This window comes from Myripristis murdjan, chromosome 7, assembly GCF_902150065.1.
Source record: "Myripristis murdjan chromosome 7, fMyrMur1.1, whole genome shotgun sequence".
In the NCBI taxonomy this organism is placed as follows: Eukaryota; Metazoa; Chordata; class Actinopteri; order Holocentriformes; family Holocentridae; genus Myripristis; species Myripristis murdjan.
The window spans coordinates 30470974-30490249 of NC_043986.1; the positions used below are offsets into that span (position 1 = coordinate 30470974).

At 40.8% G+C, this 19276-nt stretch overlaps 1 protein-coding gene across 1 annotated transcript; it reads left to right on the forward strand.

Moving 5' to 3' along the window:
- Positions 1-114: 114 nt before the first annotated feature.
- Positions 115-16630, forward strand: e2f1 (E2F transcription factor 1). Its single transcript, XM_030056494.1, has 7 exons — positions 115-1444; positions 2346-2448; positions 4995-5214; positions 5689-5841; positions 6798-6912; positions 7655-7937; positions 10581-16630. The coding sequence occupies exons 1-7, from the start codon at positions 1193-1195 to the stop codon at positions 10820-10822; spliced, it is 1368 nt and encodes a 455-aa protein (XP_029912354.1). The 5' UTR covers positions 115-1192; the 3' UTR covers positions 10823-16630.
- Positions 16631-19276: the final 2646 nt, after the last annotated feature.

Sequence of the window (19276 nt, forward strand, 5' to 3'; positions counted from 1 at the left end):
ACGGTGCACGTGTCGGTTTCGCGGCAAAAAAGATTTCGCGCGAAAACCACCCAAGCCTTGTTTAGACTTAGATCAGCTGGGACAATAACAACAATACCAGCCGATAACGGGGTCGGGACGGCGCGTTCATTCGCGGATTTCGGCCGACACAAGCAACCAAAGGAACTGCTCGTGCTCTGTTAAAGGATGCGTTTAAGTTTCTCTGGTTTATCTGCTTCATATTTACAGGTTTGTCGGACTGCTTCCTGCGTGCCCCAACAAAACGAGGGGGCTGAGGGACTGCGGCTAATAACTCAGCTAGCATGCTAATGTGCCCTATATTTTCTTTTTAAACTCTCTCTCTGTTCAACCTGCGCTACCTGTCGCTTTTAAACACGAGCCCGCAAAGATGCGTTTTTGTGATGCTGCTGCTGTTTGCGTCGCGGACGGTCTTTTATTACGTTAGCTTACTGTTGGGCAGCTGTTATAAAGTTTGAATAACCGCTCCACTAAGCCGTGACTTCAGTATAAAGCCAGTATAAGTTGTGTTATAGTTAGTTCTCTGGTTGTACTCGGTGTCTGTCCGCAGGAGTGAGTGTGTTGATAGTATGTTAGCTAGCTAGTTAGCAGGGCTGCTGGCTGTGTTGAGGGCAGTGTGGCCGGGCCTAGCCGCATTACTGTACTGACAGAAAAGATGAAAACAAAAGATTAGCTAGCTCCCCTGCTAGCCTGCTAACCTTTCGCGTTAATTATAGCATATCGAGCTGTATGCTACTCTCCATCTGATAATATATCAGCGCTTCGGCTGGAGGCAGTGTGCTGGTAGTGTAGTATTTTTATCGTGTACCAAATTTCCTGTTTGGCCTCTCTTGCTGTCTCAACATTAGCCTGACTTTGTTTTAGCACCTCGCCTGCTAATAGTAATTTCTATCTTTGTTTCTTTCCTGCTTTCTTTTCTTTATTGACGTGTTAATGTTGTAGCTTGTTTATAAAATACAACTTAGGAATGTTCAACTTGGCCATGAACACGTGCAGCCAGGCTTTCAGGGGGTTTCAGTATTGTTCCTCATATTCACTGGGCACATCACATGTAAGCAGGTGTTGACACCCAGTCAAACCACAGCATCTCAGTTTGTGACCTCCCTCATTACATAACCCCCACCCCCCCCGCCCCCCAAACTCCAGTCAAGGGGTGCCCTGCCCTGACACTGCAATGTCAGAGACTCTGATTACGGGCCAGACGTCTGAAGATCTGTTGGCCGATTTTGAGACGCTGCTGAACGCCGGGAGCATCGACCTGAGCGAGGACCACCAGATAGTGATCATCTCCAGTCCCAGTAATGTGGGGCTTCCCTCGGCCGTGGCCCCCACCAGCACAGGGGAGATCCTGCTGTTCGCAACCCCACAGGGGCCTGATGATGTGGGGATCCAGGACAAGAGGCGACCGGCTCTGGGAAGACCTCCGGTGAGGGCAGGGGACAGATGGTGATGTTGGGGGGAAGGTGGTGGCGGCGGGGGCTATATGGAGCCAAATGGTCAGCTGCAAAGTTGCCTTTTGCACAAATATGTTGACACTTGCACATAGATGTTCTTATGGCTGCAAATAGAGTAACACATGTCTGACCACCTGTTGCTGTAAGGTATTTGATCTGGCTTTTCATCCACAAGCCAGCCCTTTCTTCCTTTCTTTTTTTTTTTTTTTTTTTTTTTTTTTACAGTCTTGACAAATGCTATTGGGGTGGAGAAAACAATATTCACTTAAGTATCACAGTTCTTTTTTTTATGGTTTTTGAATCGATTTAAAGTAAGTAAATGCTGGCAAGCAGGCGAAATATTGCTCCATAGTTAGTCTAAATTTTGGCAAGGGAAAACTTTTCAAAGGGGTCACTTGAACTCTGGCCTTTGACTGGGGCCTAAACAGTCTTGGAGTTGTATCAATTGGCTTTGATTGAAAAGCTGAGATTCCGTGAGCCACATTTGATTCATGTGTGATGATGTTGGCCCCATTGTGGCCATTTCATTGAAGTGAAACCGTTTTTGAAACTTGACACATGGTTTCACTTGAATATTGAAATTCACCTGTATAAAATGACCTATAGTGACCTTTAGGATAATCACAGCCTCATGAAACTACAAACTAGAGGATAATAAAAAAAAAAAAAAAAAAATCGCAATAAATCGTAATATCCAATCGCAGTATTTGTAGAATCACAGTACATATCTAATCAGCACCCAAGTATCATGATTATATTGAATCGGGAGGTAAGCATATCCTCCTATTCTTAAATGATATGTTCATGATTTTAACTGTGCCACTAATCCCCTGCCTCTTTCTGTGTTTGTGTCTCTCTCTGTGTTTGTTTTAGGTGAAGAGGAAGTTGGACTTGGACAGTGACCACCAGTATGTCAGCACCACCCGGACTCCTTCTCTTGGCGAAGCACCACTCTCCACACCGGCCCCTCCCAGAGGTAAACACACACTTTATTCCTTTCACTCTCAGATAGGTCTGTAAGACCCTTGGTCCTCTCTGATAGGCACTTCCTCTCTGCATTCAAGTCATTCTCCACTTTTACTGCACAATAAGCTACTAATCAGCACCATAGTATGTAATATCGCTTGCAAAACAGTATGATAAGCATAATATCTTTACAAGGAGCACAGGCACTAGTGTTGTCATTGGCAGTATTTTGAAAAACAGTTTATGCATGAAAAATGCTTAATAAGAGTAATTTACAAGAGAGCCGAAACATGATTTTGACTGCAACAAGACTGAAAGGCCTTAAGGTTAAGGATGAACATATAGGAGGAGAAATGAAAGTCCTGGAATATGTGTATAGGAACGCCTACAATATGAACATGAAAATGAAAGTGGCTAAGTATCTGGGTCAGGCACTATCAAACGGTGATGATTAAACTCAATGTCCTCACCTTTGCCTCTGTGTTTGCCCTCAGGTTCCCTCAGTTACAGAGCATAATTCCTTTACCAAGCCCTCTAACCTTGAGAGAAAAGTCTTGAATATTGAAATTCACCTGAAACAACTGCCTGAATTGATAACCACAGCCACTGTTTAAAAAAAAAATATATATATATATTTATATAGTTTTAGTATTCAAAAATAAGTCACTGGGGATTTGTGTCACTACATAGGAGGTGAACAAGACATTAAGGAACGCATGCACACACATGCTAACTATTTTATTATATACAGTAGTAATACACAGCGACAAAATGCACACACAAAAGTTTTAGTTGCTTACAAACCTCAACTTGAACAGTTTAGTTGAATCTCTTACTCATTCCCAGATTTGATGCCAGACCCCAACTCAGCTCCTCAACCCTAACACTGTCAGTGGGACATTAAAGTGATCTGTACTGCAGTCTCTTTTCTATTCAGCTCCCTCATCGCTCTGCTCTCTGCCAGTTGGAAAACTTAGGACAAAGTGCAGAGATCAAACCTCTGTTCAACTTCCATGCAAACGTCTTGCTGCAGCGCTTCACTCAGGCTGAACCAGTTAGTGAATACACAAGTATGAAAGACGGGTGTCTTCAAAAAAGAAAAGACAAAAATAACCACAATGGCAGAAGTGAGATGGGAAGCAGTGTTTCCCCTGGAAATTTTTTTAGTCATGGGTGGTAAAGTGCTGTTGACGGGGAGAGCCTTTTTGTAAAGGAAACATCTACAAAGTCTTATCTTTGACTTTATTTTAGGCAAAGCACGTGCATGTTCCTAATTTCCAACAAAAAAACTTGGTCTTTGCTTCTGGTTTCTATGAGATCTGCCTGCCTCATTCTGCTCCTGCGCGCGCACGCGCACGTGTGTGTGTCTGTGTGTGTGTGTGTGTGTGTGTTAGAGAGACAGTTTGAAACCATTTGAAACAGTTTGAAAAAGATTTGCATGATATACATTTTATAGCAGTACCGGTAATTTAAAGTAATTTTATGATACTCTGCACAAAGTGTCCAGATTTAGCCGGCCCCCGACTGCCTGTGGTAGAGGAAACACTTGGAAGGGAACATTTTCTTTGTGCAGAGCATTGTTGGTGAAGACTCGCTTCAGCATGTCCCTGAGTCTGACCACGTTGTCCTACATGTCTGCCGCATGAAAGCAGAATTCTTAAAGGTCCAGTAAATATAACCTCTGCATATTGTGCCGCTGCACAGGATAATGATTTTTGTTGAAAGCATTAGTTCCCTGAATAAATTGTCCAAGGTCAATATTTTACATTTTGTTACTTACCAAGTTAGCAAAGCAAATGCTGTTTGTTTGCACTGAAAATGCAACTACTTCCATTTTTCACAAGCAGAGGAAGAGAGAAATCGTGCATCAAGAAGAAGAATAAGACAACAAAGAGAACAGAAGCAATCAGCAGTCCTTGAACTGAGTTGGCCAATAAATACTTTCTTGTACCTGCAACCTCAATCCTCTATTTTATATCTAAAAGCTAATTCCATTGGCCATTGATCTAAGCTACAAGCAAGAAAAAATTACATGACCTGCCTGCTACAACTATTGCAGTTTGAATAGGACTTTATTTAAAGTCATGATAAAACATTTTTACAGCATCTTCTAATGTAATATGACATATTTTAAATAGGATATATAATATAGCTTTGATATATTAGTTCGAGGCATGTTTTAATTTTTTTTTTTAATTTAAAACTCTAATAGCCATAAACAAAGTTAGGTGTTTTTAGAATAAAATGTCATAGGCCTGTGAATGAAACCAAAGGGACCAGAGAGGAAAATATTTTAATGTTGGTGAGTGTTTGGGTGGACCTCTCATTCAAGACTTCTGGATTTCGTCTTTGAGTATTATTTGGTCACTTTCAGTGATTATATCATACCCCAGAATTTCATTTGGGCAAACAGGGAGAACATAGAGGTCTGCTCTTGTGCAGCCCCAGTGTGTGAGCACAGCTGATAAAGGGTGTACTTTGACAAAAGAATCTTGTCTCCTGCAGCCTCACAGCGAAACTTTAAATCCTAACCCCCTTCCCATGTCCTCCTTCCAGTCCCCCGAGGCTCAACAGAAAAGTCCCGCTACGACACGTCCCTGAACCTTACCACCAAGCGCTTCCTGCACCTCCTGTCCCAGTCGCCAGATGGTGTCGTGGACTTAAACTGGGCCTCGCAGGTCCTTGATGTCCAAAAGAGACGGATCTACGACATCACCAACGTCCTAGAAGGAATCCAGCTCATCTCCAAGAAGTCCAAGAACAACATCCAATGGCTGTGAGTGCAAACAATTAAATAGGATAGAAAATGTTTATCAGTCAATGAATATGATTGATTTTAATGTCTTACAGCTCTGAATTCAGCTGATACTTCTATCTGCAGCAATTTGCAATGAGTGCAGGAGTGACATTAATATCAGTTGTATGAAGCTGTATGAATGAAAAGGATGCGACAAAAAAAATGAACCACTGCATTCTGTGCACGTGCAAAGCAACAGCAGAGAGAAAAGTGTGATATTATGTTCCAGTGGAAACGCGCGATCAGCAACTTGCCGCATCGTGGTTGATTTTGGCATAGGTTGGTTAAGTTGTTCTCAGCCAGCTTCTGTCTATGGGCAGTTAAAGGACAGTTGCTTGGAGTTTCCTCTCTTTTCTAAAAAAAAAAAAAAAAAAAAAATGACAAGTGTGTGTGTATATAGCCTTTCAGCCACTGAGACTAAAATGTCTTGCCCATATTTCGTTTACCTTGTAGTGGTAATCGAATCGACGGGGCATCGCTCGCTCGACATAAGGAATTGCAGAAGGAAGTGTGTGACCTGACGGAGGCCGAGGAGCAGCTGGACGAGCTCATTTCCAAATGTAACCTCCAACTCAGGCTGCTCACAGAGGACCCCCAGAACAAGAAATATCCTTTTCACCGGGCTCACCATGCATTGGCCAGCATTTTTTTATATATATATATATATAGCAACACATTTGTAGCAAGGAATCACTGAATTTGAAAATCAACTAGTTGTCATAAAGATATGTACTGGAGACTTGATTATTTACAGCTGAACAATAAACGTCTTAGCTTCTTAACACAATCCGCACCACCATCTGCTCAGCTGTGACGCATTATTCTGTCAGCTCACTGCAGCACTGTAACATATTGTACAGAAAAAAATGTATACTTGACAAACACCATTTTTAAATGATTTCAAGTGTTTTTTCCTGCACTATGCACTGTGTTTTGCTTTGCATATCAGTGAGCATATAAGCCAACACAGATGTATCTGTGATGAGCCCAGTAACATCAGCTAGCTGATGTACTGGTCGGGCTCTAAGCCAAGATAGCATTTGTAGCGTTTTTAAATGCTGTTCGAAGTGAGAGACTTAGGTCTGACCAAGTCTGTGCTTAAACAAGCGTAAAGTGAGACTACATGACTTTTTGACAGCACTGGTTTTGTAATATGTGTATGTTTATTTTGTAGACGAGGTCTTTCAAATCGAGACTCAGTCAAAATGATGTATTTTGCAAGGAGAAATAAAATTCAGAGTGGTTGTAATCTCTGCTGGCTGTGCTGTACACGCAAAGGCCAGAGAAGACCATCAGATAGACCAGAGGGGTCTGGCACCATATTGCTTCTACAGGATAAGGAACATAATTACATTTGCATACATTTCCTTCCTTGTAACACAAAATTTTTGCACTATTGGCTCAAGCAACTTAGGCCAAAAAAGCACAGATTGTTGTTTAATTTTGCTAACAGGGGATGGTAGGCATGAAAGTGGATGTTTTCTGTATAGTGCTACAGATTGTCGGCATCACAATGACAGCCAAAACAGTTTTGTTTTAGTCCTTAATTCCTGGTGCATCACGTTGGGCTATGTGCGCTGCCAGGACCTGAGGAAGTCGTTTGACTCCCCAGACCAGCTGGTGATGGTGATCAGAGCCCCGCCAGAGACCCAGATGCAGGTCTCTGAACCTACAGAGGTACAGGATTTCTCTTTCTGTTTTAATTTACTTTTTAGGAATTGTAATTTAAATTCTGTATTCACTTATCTGGTATCATTTTTTGGCATTTTACTCATAAGGCTCTTATCCAAGGTGTCTTCAAAATAGTGTTGAAATTACAGTACTCCTGAATATTTTGTACAGTCTGCACAATATTTTTGGCTCAGTAGATTAAGATTGATGATTTCTTGTACCTCCCTTGTAGAGGTAACCATAATTTAACTTTATATATTTCCTATATAGGAATTGGATTAGTGACACTCTTATCCAGTCTTCCCCGCTCGTATTTGAATAACAGTTGCAAATAGAGGAAGTGGAAATTAATACTAAGAGGACATGGGACAGCAAGAAAATGTTAAAAACAATAAAAACGTCTTTTTGCTATGTTGGACTATACTTTTAATGTATCAATGTACAATTGCTCACATAGTGTGTCTTTTAATATTTCCTCTGTTTTTCTTGTGTATGTTGCCGGTTGTCTGAATGTGCGTCTGTCACTGCTATAGGGTGAAAAGTTCCCATGATGTCAAATATATATGAACTGACCCGCCTTATTTTAAAGTTTAACAACTATACCTTTTCTAGTTTTTGGGTTTTGAAAGGGCTTCTAATTTTCTTCTATTTTTACTCCTTTACAACCCATCGTGTAGCATATAAGTTAAAATATGAAAGTCACAAAGAGTTGTTTCCTCAAATGTGTGCGTTTGTCTGTGTGTTTCAGAGTTACCAGGTGTCGCTGAAGAGCACGCGGGGTCCCATTGATGTCTTCCTCTGCCCCGAGGATAACTCTGGCGTGTGCAGCCCCGTAACAGGAAGTAGTCCTGCTAAACCCAATGCTGACCCCACCCTTGCTCCACCAGCCCCACAGCCCACCGACCAATCACATCCCAGAACCTCCACGGCCACATCAGAAGTAAGGTTATCGTCACCAGCATCCACATCGTCCACAGTAACAGCAGCCTCCCAGCAGGACCCAGCCTCTCTGGCGCTAGGCAGCGAGACAGGTAAGCTTTCAGGTTTCAGATGAGCGAGTGCACATTAGTAACAGTAAGTTTCTAAAACATTCAGTTAACTTCATTAGAAAGTGATGAAATAGAACACAGAAGAACCTTATTGTCCTCAAGTAGTAGATTTGACTTTGGAGGTTCATGACATTCGCACATAAAAGGCGCCCAGAACGCTCAGATACGTATACCAAGGGTCACCAGACAAAAATCAGAATACAAAGCACAAATAAATTGCGTCAGTTAAATACATAAGGAGCCCAGCTAAGAGTAAAAACATCACAAGACCTCGTCTAACAGTGCCAGTCAAGGTCCTCATGCTATGAGTTAAGTAATTGCATTTGGTGCATTCTCCTGTTCTTATTCATTTTTTGCTCTCTTGAGTGTGAAGCATTTACTGCTTTGACACAACACCATGTAATCATCATTGCATGGTGTTGTGCCAAAACTTACTTACCTTTTAACACAGCGGTCAATTAACATTTTAAAAACATTACCTTTAAAAGCTGCCGTGTCATCAGACAGTGATGACACTGATTTCTGATCATATCTCAAACCACAAGTGTCCATAGACTCCTCAAGGAGGTTATCAGACTACACTTTACTCTCCTTATCATGTGAAGTATGACCATTATTGGCATGAAGGCAGGTTTTAGTTCATGCCAGAATCTATTTAAAATATGAACAAGCAAAAAAGAAAAGGATGTCAGCAGAAATGCCCCCGTCTCTAGCACATAAACAGTTTCATTTCCCAGCACCTTGCTCTTGGACGGTGTTTTTGGTCGCAGAAATATTGTCCAGACACTGTGGCTCTGACCTTTGCAGATATGTGGTTGTGTGTGCGTGTCGCTGAGCTTGAAATCAGGAAATAAACCCTCTTCTGGTGTTTTATGTCACTCTGCATAAGAACGTGGGTTAAATGCTAATATACTAGTGTGCTCATTTATATTTGAACACACATATTGTTGGATAACACAGAGTTTGTCTATGGGAACGCATTAGCTTAAACTGATACTGACATTTTGATCAGGCTCCACCACAGAACCTGAATGAAGCAGAGAAATGAGCAATGGCCTTTTTTCCCCTTATGTGTATCAATGAGCGCGTTTACATGCACACCATATTCCTGTATTATTCGGAATATCCGCAATATTCCGGTTGCGCACAGTTGGAGAAAATTCCGAATAAGACCCCTGGCATATGCGTGTTCCAACCAGAATATTGTGCCATGTAAACACCTTAGTCGGAAAATGCCCCATACTGGAATATTCAGTTACGTCTGCGCATGCTTGATTAACAATGAATCCTGGGGCATCTTTGTTCCTATGGTTATTGCAAGCGGGGAGAACGACATGGCGAACAGCAGCAAGAGCCAGCATGTTTGGAGTGAGGAGGAGACTGCAGTCTGCCTTCAGCTGATGAAAGACTTAAATATCATGGAGTATACCGATGGGAGAAAACACAGAAATAGCGACAGAAGAAGAAGAAGACGACTTCTTCTGTATTTCCGGCAGACCAGACGTCTATACGCGTACTGCTGCCCCCCGCGGCTGAGTGTCGCATTACGTAAGAGAGTGGAATACGCCGAAACACGGGAATATGCCAAGTAACATGTAAATGGAATATTCCAGTTGCCGCAGCGCAGTTACCTTAACCGGAATATTGACCCAAATCAGAATTTGGTGTGCATGTAAATGTAGTCATTGCCGTTGAATCATCAAGGTAAGGTGAAAGACACGTGTAATTAAGGTGTTACTTATGCAGCTACATGGCAGCGTCTTTAACAAGTTGCTACTGTCTTTTTTTAAGTGTGTTAGATCAAAGGTTTTGACATTCTTGCACAGGTGAGTAGAAGTGGTTATAGTTGGTTATTGTTTTTAGTTGAGTTAATCTTCCCTTTCAACATTTGTCTCTCAGCTGTATAAAGTTAAATACTTTTCCTCTCCAGTAATGTTAGGCATGGCCATGACACTTGTAGTATTTAAGAGGTTATATCAAATAAAAACTATGTTAGATGAAGCTTACAGCTAGTTTTGGTAGTTTGCAGGTGTTAAGTAATAGAAATTGTAGATCGAGCTAATTGAAAAGGAAAATTTGTGAAAATGCGTTAAATTTGGCACTGATGTCACTTCACAGTATTTGTAGTAATTTCTGCTTTTAGGCTGCAGCCATTGTGCAAACTATCTCCACAGTTCTCCAGTAAATGTGACACACTTAACAGCCTCACTGACTTGTGTTATAACTATAGCAGCTATCCATAATTGGAGTTTTATTGTGTACAAGCCAAATGATCACAATAGTGCACTGAAGTACTGTGAACTACCCATGAGATATTCATGTGTGGAGCCCACATGTTTTAGGATGATTGTGAATCATTTTGTTCTTTGGAGGGTTTTGGGGCCCCATGATGAGTGTAGAGGCTTTTTTAACCTGAAAAAAATTCTGGGAAAAAGCTAAATCATATTTTACAATAAAAAGTCAATACATTTAAGTTGTCAGCAGCTTTTGACCGTGAGAATCCCCAAATCAGGGGGCTTGTAATAACGGAAAATGATCGGATGCGTTCCATCACGCAGCATTTCTTGTGTTTTCATCTGTCATGGCGAAAGTGCTCATTGATGCTTTGATCTCTCTTTGTAACAGAATCGTTTTTAGGAGGTGATCCTTTCTCCGGCCTCGGAGAGATTCCTGACTTCAACCTGTCACCCCTTTCCACCTCTGACTTCCTGAACTTAGAATCCCTCCCCCTCCCGTTGGATGGTTTCATCAACTTGTCCCCGCCCCACAGTCACGACTACCACTTTGGACTTGAGGACCACGAGGGCATCAGCGAACTGTTTGACTGTGACTTTGGCGACCTGTCGAAGGTGTTGGAGGACAGTTAGGTGAAGAGGAAGAAAGGATGGTGTTGGTGAATCCTTTTGCCTTGCATCCTCGAGGGCTGAAGTTGGGGAAATTTCTCCTTTCCTCTGGTTCTTCTGAAGTAGAGCTGGAAATTTGTATTTACAAAACCAGACTTGGTCATGGACCCCAACTTTATGTTTCAAATTGTGGGGTGTGGGAAAATGTTTTAAGGACTAATAATAATTTCCCCCAATTTTCCCCAATTCCAGTCTTAAATTGTACAGCACAATACTAGCACTTCTCTTTGGCCATTTAAATCGTTTTAGAGTTCAGCTTTAGTATAGCTATTTAATTTATTTATAAGAATGTTTTTTGATATTTTGTACCAAGCAAGATTTTGTTTTGTCCAAGTGGGTAATGCAGGTTAGTGTCTGTGAGTGGGGTGTGGACTTAGATTCATAGGACTGGTTTCTTTAACACAGATCAGCCTTAGTTGTCAACTCTTTGGGCTGGTTTCATCGATCAGATTAAACTATTTTCTCCATAGAGGAAAAGTATGAAACCAGCGCTTTAGGGTTGAAGAGATTCAGGGATGGGCTTCCCAAAAGCATCTTGGAGCTATGGTGCACTTTCAAACCTATTTTTCCCCCTCTCCCTACAATGATAGAAACGACCAGATCAGTGATTGGGATCACCAAAACTGAAATTATTCCACCGTCAGTACTTGTTTGTCCAAAAACCTGGGGAAAAGTTTGGGAACTTTTTTATTCCTGGAGTACAGTAAAGTTAGGGAGGTATGTGCTAGAGTATGTATGTGTAACCTTAAGCTTCTCTGTAATTGATATCCATGAAATTTAATGTATCGCGCAATACAATGACTTGCAAATCCTTTTCAACCTATATTCAATTGAATACACTTCAAAGATAAGATATTTAATGTTCAAACTGATAAACTTTATTGGTTTTTTTGGGGGGCAAATATTCACTCATTTTGAATTTGATGCCTGCAACACGTTCCAAAAAAGCTGGGACAGGGGCAACAAAGGACAGGGAAAGTTGAGGAATGCTCAAAAAACACCTGTTTGGAACATTCCACAGGTGAATTAGAAACAGGTGAGTGTCATGATTGGGTATAAAAGGACCATCCCCAAAAGGCTCAGTGGTTCACAAGCAAGGATGGGGCGAGGGTCACCCACCACTTTGTGAACAACTGCATGAGCAAATAGTCCAACAGTTTAAGAACCATGTTTCTCAACGTACAATTGCAAGGAATTTAGGGATTTCATCATCTGCAGTCCATAATATAATCAAAAGATTCAGAGAACGCAGAGAACTCTCTGCATGTAAGCGGCAAGGCCGAAAACCAACATTGAATGCCTGTGACCTTCGATCCCTAAAGCTCCGCTGAGATCTACTGATGCAAAGTGGAAAAGTGTGCTGTGGAAAAGGACCATCCAGATTGTTGTCAGCGCAAAGTTCAAAAGCCAGCATCTGTGATGGTATGAGGGTGTGTTAGTGCCCATGGCATGGGTAACTTGCACATCTGTCAAGGCACCATTAATGCCGAAAGGTACATACAGGTTTTGGAGCAACATATGCTGCCATCGAAGCGACATCTTTTTCAGGGACGTCCCTGATTATTTCAGCAAGACAATGCCAAGTCCCATTCTGCACGTGTTACAACAGCATGGCTTTGTAGAAAAAGAGTGTGGGTACTAGACTGGCCTGCCTGCAGTCCAGACCTGTCTCCCATTGAAAATGTGTGGTGCATTATGAAGCACAAAATATGACAACGGAGACCCCGGACTGTTGAGCAACTGAAGTCGTACATCAAGCAAGAATGGGGAAATTCCACCTGCAAAGCTTCAACCATTAGCGTCCTCAGTTCCCAAATGCTTATTGGGTGTTGTTAAAAGGAAAGGTGATGTAACAGCGGTGAACATGCCCCTGTCCCAGCTTTTGGGAACAAGTTGCGGGCATCAAATTCAAAATGAGTGAATATTTGCAAAACAAAGTTTATCAGTTTAAACATCAAATATCTTGTCTTTGAAGTGTATTCAATTGAATATAGGTTGAAAAGGATTTACAAATCATTGTATTCTGTTTTCATTTACGTTTTACACAACGTCCCAACTTCATTGGAATGGGGGTTTGTATATAATATCAAAGTAAAACAGGGAAGCTTGGGTCTTAATGCTGAAAGTACTATTATCCCAAGAAAGGAGACTGGGCGTTGTTTTTGTTCAGTCATTGTCACCAAATCCATCACTCTATCCAGTATATTCAACCAAGATTAAGAGGAGTTAAATTGGTAACAAAAATGAAATGCCAGATCTTAACGTTTTGTTGCTGTCTGATAATAATTGGTGAAAAATGAGCTGCATTGACTTTACAGCATCAATACAAATGACCTCTGGAATCAGAAATATTTGCTGGCAAAGTCAACACGAGGTAACAGCCAAGATGCTTTTGGATGACTGGACTTTGATGTCTACTCACCTAAACTATTATTCAGTGGGAAGCCGTGATATGTTGAATATGGGTTCTTTTTCTTTACAATACACTTGCACAATATGACACAAAGAAAAAAATCTGCCATTGTGCTTTAGGTGCTCAGAGAAGGCTTCTTTGCTTTGGGTAAGCAATGCACAAGCCATTTTAGGGAACCGCAAGGACAGATTTGGAAACTTTCATCGTGTGGCAAGCGTGTGGTGTTGAAAGAGACATTTCACATTTCAAAGGTCAAGGTGTCCTTTTATTGGTGTTGAGGAAACCAGGGATCCGTAGAAGGCTGGAGTTAGACCAGCGTGTAAAAACAGAAACTGAATTTGTTTGTTAGTTTAGCTAGGCGTTTAGCCATAGTCTCAGGTGTACGGAGCAGAGCGAAGTCTTGAATCAATGTTGTTCATGCAGACGTACTTTGACAGGTGTGAGTGTAACCGCCATAGATGCGTTTTGTGGTGTCATGCGTGTGGGTTGACGGTAGATTTTTGCAGGTTCAGAAAACACTTGAGGACAGTGATTTTTTCAGCCATTTCAGCCAGGGGACCAAGTGAGTGGTATGACAGACAAAGGCTCCTGAAACCTATAAGACTGTTCTTGTCATGGATGAACATGAAGGCAATCCCTCAACAGGTTTTTGGGCCTTGACCCATAGTTTCAGAAGGATAAGTCACCCTAATATATGAGATACCCTTCGTTGCTCACACTCTTAAGGTATTTACTGGTGCTTTTGTACCATGATTGGTAAATAATCGCACAGCCACATCATTGTTTTTACCAGTGTAGTACAGAGCAGTGATGCTTCAGGAACGATCAAGCGGGGGTCACGGACCCTTGAAGTTTCCGCAGCTGGGATATCCTGTTATTGTTCATTGTGTGCACTTGAAATCAGTGCCGAAAGTTAATGTTCATGCCTTAAATCAATGACTTCTACTAGCTGAATCTTTTTTTACCTTGAATATCTTATCTTGGCCCTGGATGATCAATTCCTTGTTTCATTTTCTCATTTTCTGTGCAGTGGTCACACCAGAGATGCTTGTCACGTCACCACATGTTTTTATTGTTTTTTTTTTGTTTTTGTTTTTTTAAAGTAAACTACATTTAGTTGTCAATTAAAATAAGCAGCAATAACGTTTGTTTTTTTCATCATGAATTTAGCTTGAGATAACAAAAAAAAAAAAACGGTCTTGCAACGTACCGCCTCATCCCCTTTGAGCAGTTTGAAATGTCTGCATTGTAATTTTTTTCCTTCTTGTCGTCCTAAGTTAATGTAAGCTAACTTGTTTTTGAATCCCCCAGGTATTGGGTTTTATTGTGTGAGTGAGTGTGTGTGTGTGTGAGAAAAACAGGTTGTATTGTTTGAACTTAATATTTATTTAAAAGGGTGTAGAAAAAAAGGTACACGATGATTTTTTCAGCCATATCCTGGCAGGGAGGGAATATATAAAAATGGCCCATTCCTATACTAGTCATAGGTCCAAATAAATCATGCAATGATAAATGTGTGATGTCATGTGGTGTAAGGTTAACCAGAAGTATTTCTTTTGTCTCCCTCATCTGTAATTTGTAGAGTTTTTAATTTTTCTTTGCTCTTTTGTACATTATGGAAAATGTATCTCCCTCTTTTATTATTGACCATCATACATGTGCAACCTTTGAAAAGGGTGATTTTGCCAACAAGATGAGATAATATATTCCATTTTTGGTTTTAATGCACTTTTTTGCAAAACTGAATTTCCTCAAATTGTGTTTTGTCTCGGTCTTGTGTGTGATCTCAGTTCTGCCCAGTTGATTTGCTGAAGCTCATCCGTGTTACGGGCAACATCGCTCATGGAAGGTTGCACATGTAAGGTGGTGAAGCCTTGCAGTGCCGCAGCCTGCCGCTGCTGATGTGAAAGCCTTGTAGCTTCATATTTTTGTTTCATACTTAAATCAAGTTTGCATAATCTTGTATGCTCAAGACACTGGTCAATGGGAAAACTCAAAGCAAAAGATGTAATTTCGAAAACACGAAGAGATACAAGGCTTTCAGCTGACAGCAGTGACAGGCGAAGGGATGGGACGATATAGGATTTTATCTCTAGGATTAGATCATGATTACAGAAAAACAAAGTTGATCACTGGATTTCCATTATCGGAATAATTGTGAATATCCTTACGTGAGTGATTTGAAAAAGCTGTCTGTAGTGTTGGCAAGAATCTGAGACTGTCTTTGTTTGTTTTTCACTAGAGAGGATGTTCACTAAAAAAGTTTTATGTATGTTTTAGTGCCATTTTAAGAGTTTTAAGCATATTTCGATGATTATCGGGATAATATTACAAATCACAACTTTGGCCAGGATAATTGTGACATGAAATTTTAATATCGTCCCATGCCTAGTTAGGTGGCACATGAATGTTAGGCTTAGTTTATAACTCATATAACCCTGATAATGCATTGCAGATTCTATTTTTCTTGTCTGTCTTGGCCTTTGGTTTGACTTTTTCGATGGCAGCTGAATTAACTGACATTGCTTCGCTGAATATGAGATGTTCATAATATTTTGTCACGATCATGAATTGTCACGACTGTTTTTGTTTTCTGCCGGCCAAATGCAGTGCCTTATTGAGCAGGAGAAACGTTTGTATTGATATTCAAATCAGGATTTTTGTTCACGGCGAGTGTGTGTGAAGTGTTCCAGGGTGTTTGGTGTGGCTTTTTGAGGTGTTCAGTTTGAAAAGGTTTGTTTAACTCAGAGCAGTTGACCTAGTTGCTCTAATGTGTGTTTTTGACAGACTCCAAAATGATATTCACAGCATGGTTGGAATCAAATCACTTTCAGTTAATACGACTGCAACAGATACCGCCGTTTGAAAATTGGCACCTTCATCCATACTGAATTGTAACTGAACAGATAATGAAACATTGCTTGAGTTTAAAAATCTGTTCAGTTTTTTTTACCCAGCTCTCTGTTTTTCAGTAGCATTGTAGATGCTTATGGCATAAAATCCTTCTTTTGGCACAGAAGACGCCTACAAGGCCAGTCTGTTGACAAATGCCAGCAAATTATTGTCTGCTTGTCCTGTGATTATCCCAACTGGAAAGTGAATTGACACCAACCCTGTTTTGGATGCTCTTCAAAGTGCTTTTAAGGGAAACTAGGGCTTATCCAGCAACTTAACAATCAATCGCATAACCTTAAAATGCTTTCCTTTTCTTCAAAATTATTACACACTTTATTTTTGTCGCTGCATACTGGGTAAATGTGCAGAGTTTGTATTTGTGGAATTATTAATGGACCCCAGTATGCCCTTTTGTATCAACTTTTCCTTTGACAGAAATAAAAAAAGTAACTATTTTGATTTGATCCATTAGTTCCATACCTTGTTTTCTTGCTCCAGTGCAAAGGTGATTAATATTGACAAACTGATAATGAATTTATAGCTAAATGAAAAACATTCCATTTTCCCATTTGCATCAGTTTCCCATATCTGATTAAAAGGTGACTGTAATGAATTAACCCCTACTAATGAAACAGAAATCAGTAGAAGGTAACAGTTTATTTTTCTGGGAGTTATCTGCTCAGCCACATAGAGATAAACTCTTATGCTGTATGTGCTGCTAGGGGGAGCTCACACCCCAGGAAGCACAGAGCAGAAATGCATGTTAGAAATCTATGTAAGGAGTATTGGATCTCTAATTTAAGTGATGGTGGGAGGGAAAAAAGCCACCATTTAAACTAATCAGCAGCAATGGAGCAGTGAATAAAAAGGGGAATAAACTATTATACCTGGTGATCATAAGTAAACCAGTATGAATGGAGGTACATCATGCTTGTATGTCATAGTGTATGTGACATGTGTCACTCAATGCACTTACACTGAGGGAAACATTCAAACCACAAGATGTCATTGTTCTATGGCTGCAGCATCACATCAAATAGAAAATATCTACATGGATAAAATGATTCACGAGATATTTCCCTGTAATTCGGTAGGACATGTTTGGTATCTTTGGAAACCTTGGGATCTCCTGAAGAGTTAACAAACCAACCAGGAAACCAAGGATCCTTCGGAAACCACTGGTACTCATGGACAGTCAGTCCTACCTGCACGGCTCCTGGGTGAACCAGAAAGGCAGCTTCAGCTTCAGACTGATCCAACTTTGCTGCTCAAAAGAGCATTATAAGATGTCACCTCTAAATTATTATGATTTTTAAGACAAGTACAGGGACACAAATAGTTAAGAGGTTATATAAAGACAAGCAAGAAAAACAAAACGGACAAAAACTGAGGAGAGAAAGGAGAAAAATTAAAAAAAAAACTTAAAGTAACTACATCGTTTGGTAAGTGACTGAAGTTATTAACAGTGTATAATCACTTTTACATTGGTGGGTATGTGGTTTCCCCATTATGTTTTCGTTTTTATATGGTTTTTATATGTTCTGTTTCTGGAGAACAGCACCAGGCCCCGGGCCAGCACCAGAGCAGGAAACTACACATTTGTTTGCTTGGTTGCATTGTGAAATGCTGATTAAATGTCTTCTGATGCTGTTAGTGGAATGTCGTCCCTTGATGAGGCTGATTTGGCCATTATGGGATTAAGGATGGAAGTATTGTGTCAAACCAGGATGCAAGTTCCTTGGAGATTATTTTAATGTCTGTGCTCACTAACAATATGGTGTGGCAACTAGATATGAAAACCATCCCTCACCAAGATGCTGAACTCCCCTTCTCTGTTCCTCCCTTCATTTAGTGGTTGAACATTAAACCTCCGCGAGTTTTTTCTTTTCATCATAGCCTGGACACAAAGCAGCTCTTCCTCCTCATCTGTGGACGACGACATGTTGTTGTAACCTCTGCTGTAACCAGTCTGTAACCTCCGACAGAAAAGGAAAATGATGTGCAAAGATTGTGGGAAATCTGGGCCTTGGGCACGTGTTGGCACTACTGGACTGTGAAAGGCCAAATGACTGCGGATTATCCGTCCCCGGTCCGTCCACACAGTGTCTGCACCCTGTACTTACAGACGATGAATGTGCCCTTAAGGAAGAGAGGGTTCAGTGTCTGCTTGAAGTGTTGAAAGAATTCAGCAGGGAATCCATCTGGCCCGGCCGCTTTATTATTAGACATTTGTGTGAGAGCGTTGTGCAGTTCAGAAAGTGTTAGTGCAGCATTAAAACTGTAGTGAAGTAGTAGTGAAGTATTACAACACCATGTAGGGCAGGATGTAATGGATGAGTCTGTCTTCAGAGTGATACAGGTGCATGATCCCTAATTACGATTGGGCTGATTTTGGTGTCTCAGGTACTTGGAGTGATAGAATTGCTGGAGTCAATTGTGAAAATGATTAATGGGGGGACAAGTAGGAATAGTCTCTTGCAGTTACATCTGTAGCCAAGACCGAAGCCATCCATATATTCTTCTATTACTGCTGAGGACTGAGAAATTCTTGAATTGCCTGACTGCGGTGATCAGTCTACTGATGGACTGAGTGCAGTGTTGAAATCACCTCCAATTATGGTTACCGTTAAAGATGTGGATGTTTATTTCAACAAAAATGTGTGAAAGAGTGAAGGGTCACCGTTGCTGGGGCCATATAGGTTCACAATTGTAAATGGTTTGTTGTTGACTGAGGCATCAGTTATTACATATCTTCCCTCTGAGTCTAATATCAAGTGATTGTCAGTAAAGTGAATTCTTTGACACCTTGGAAAGACATATTTATTACAGTAGGTGGCTGAATAGACTAGACTGTATTGTGGGATTTGATGTTCTGGATTACTTAGATGAGTCTCTGGTGGTAGACGTACAGTGTGTCCACTTTCAGTTTGAGTAGATGATTTATGACTTATCTTTTTGCCTGTGAGCGAATGCCTCAAACACTCAATAAAATCAAAGTTACAGGTTGCACGAAAAGAGAAAAAGGACAAAAACAATTTTATGAGGTACTCCTGGAGGTATGTAGGGGTGGAATGCAGTGTGTGTGCATGAGTTTAGGAGTGTTTGCGTGC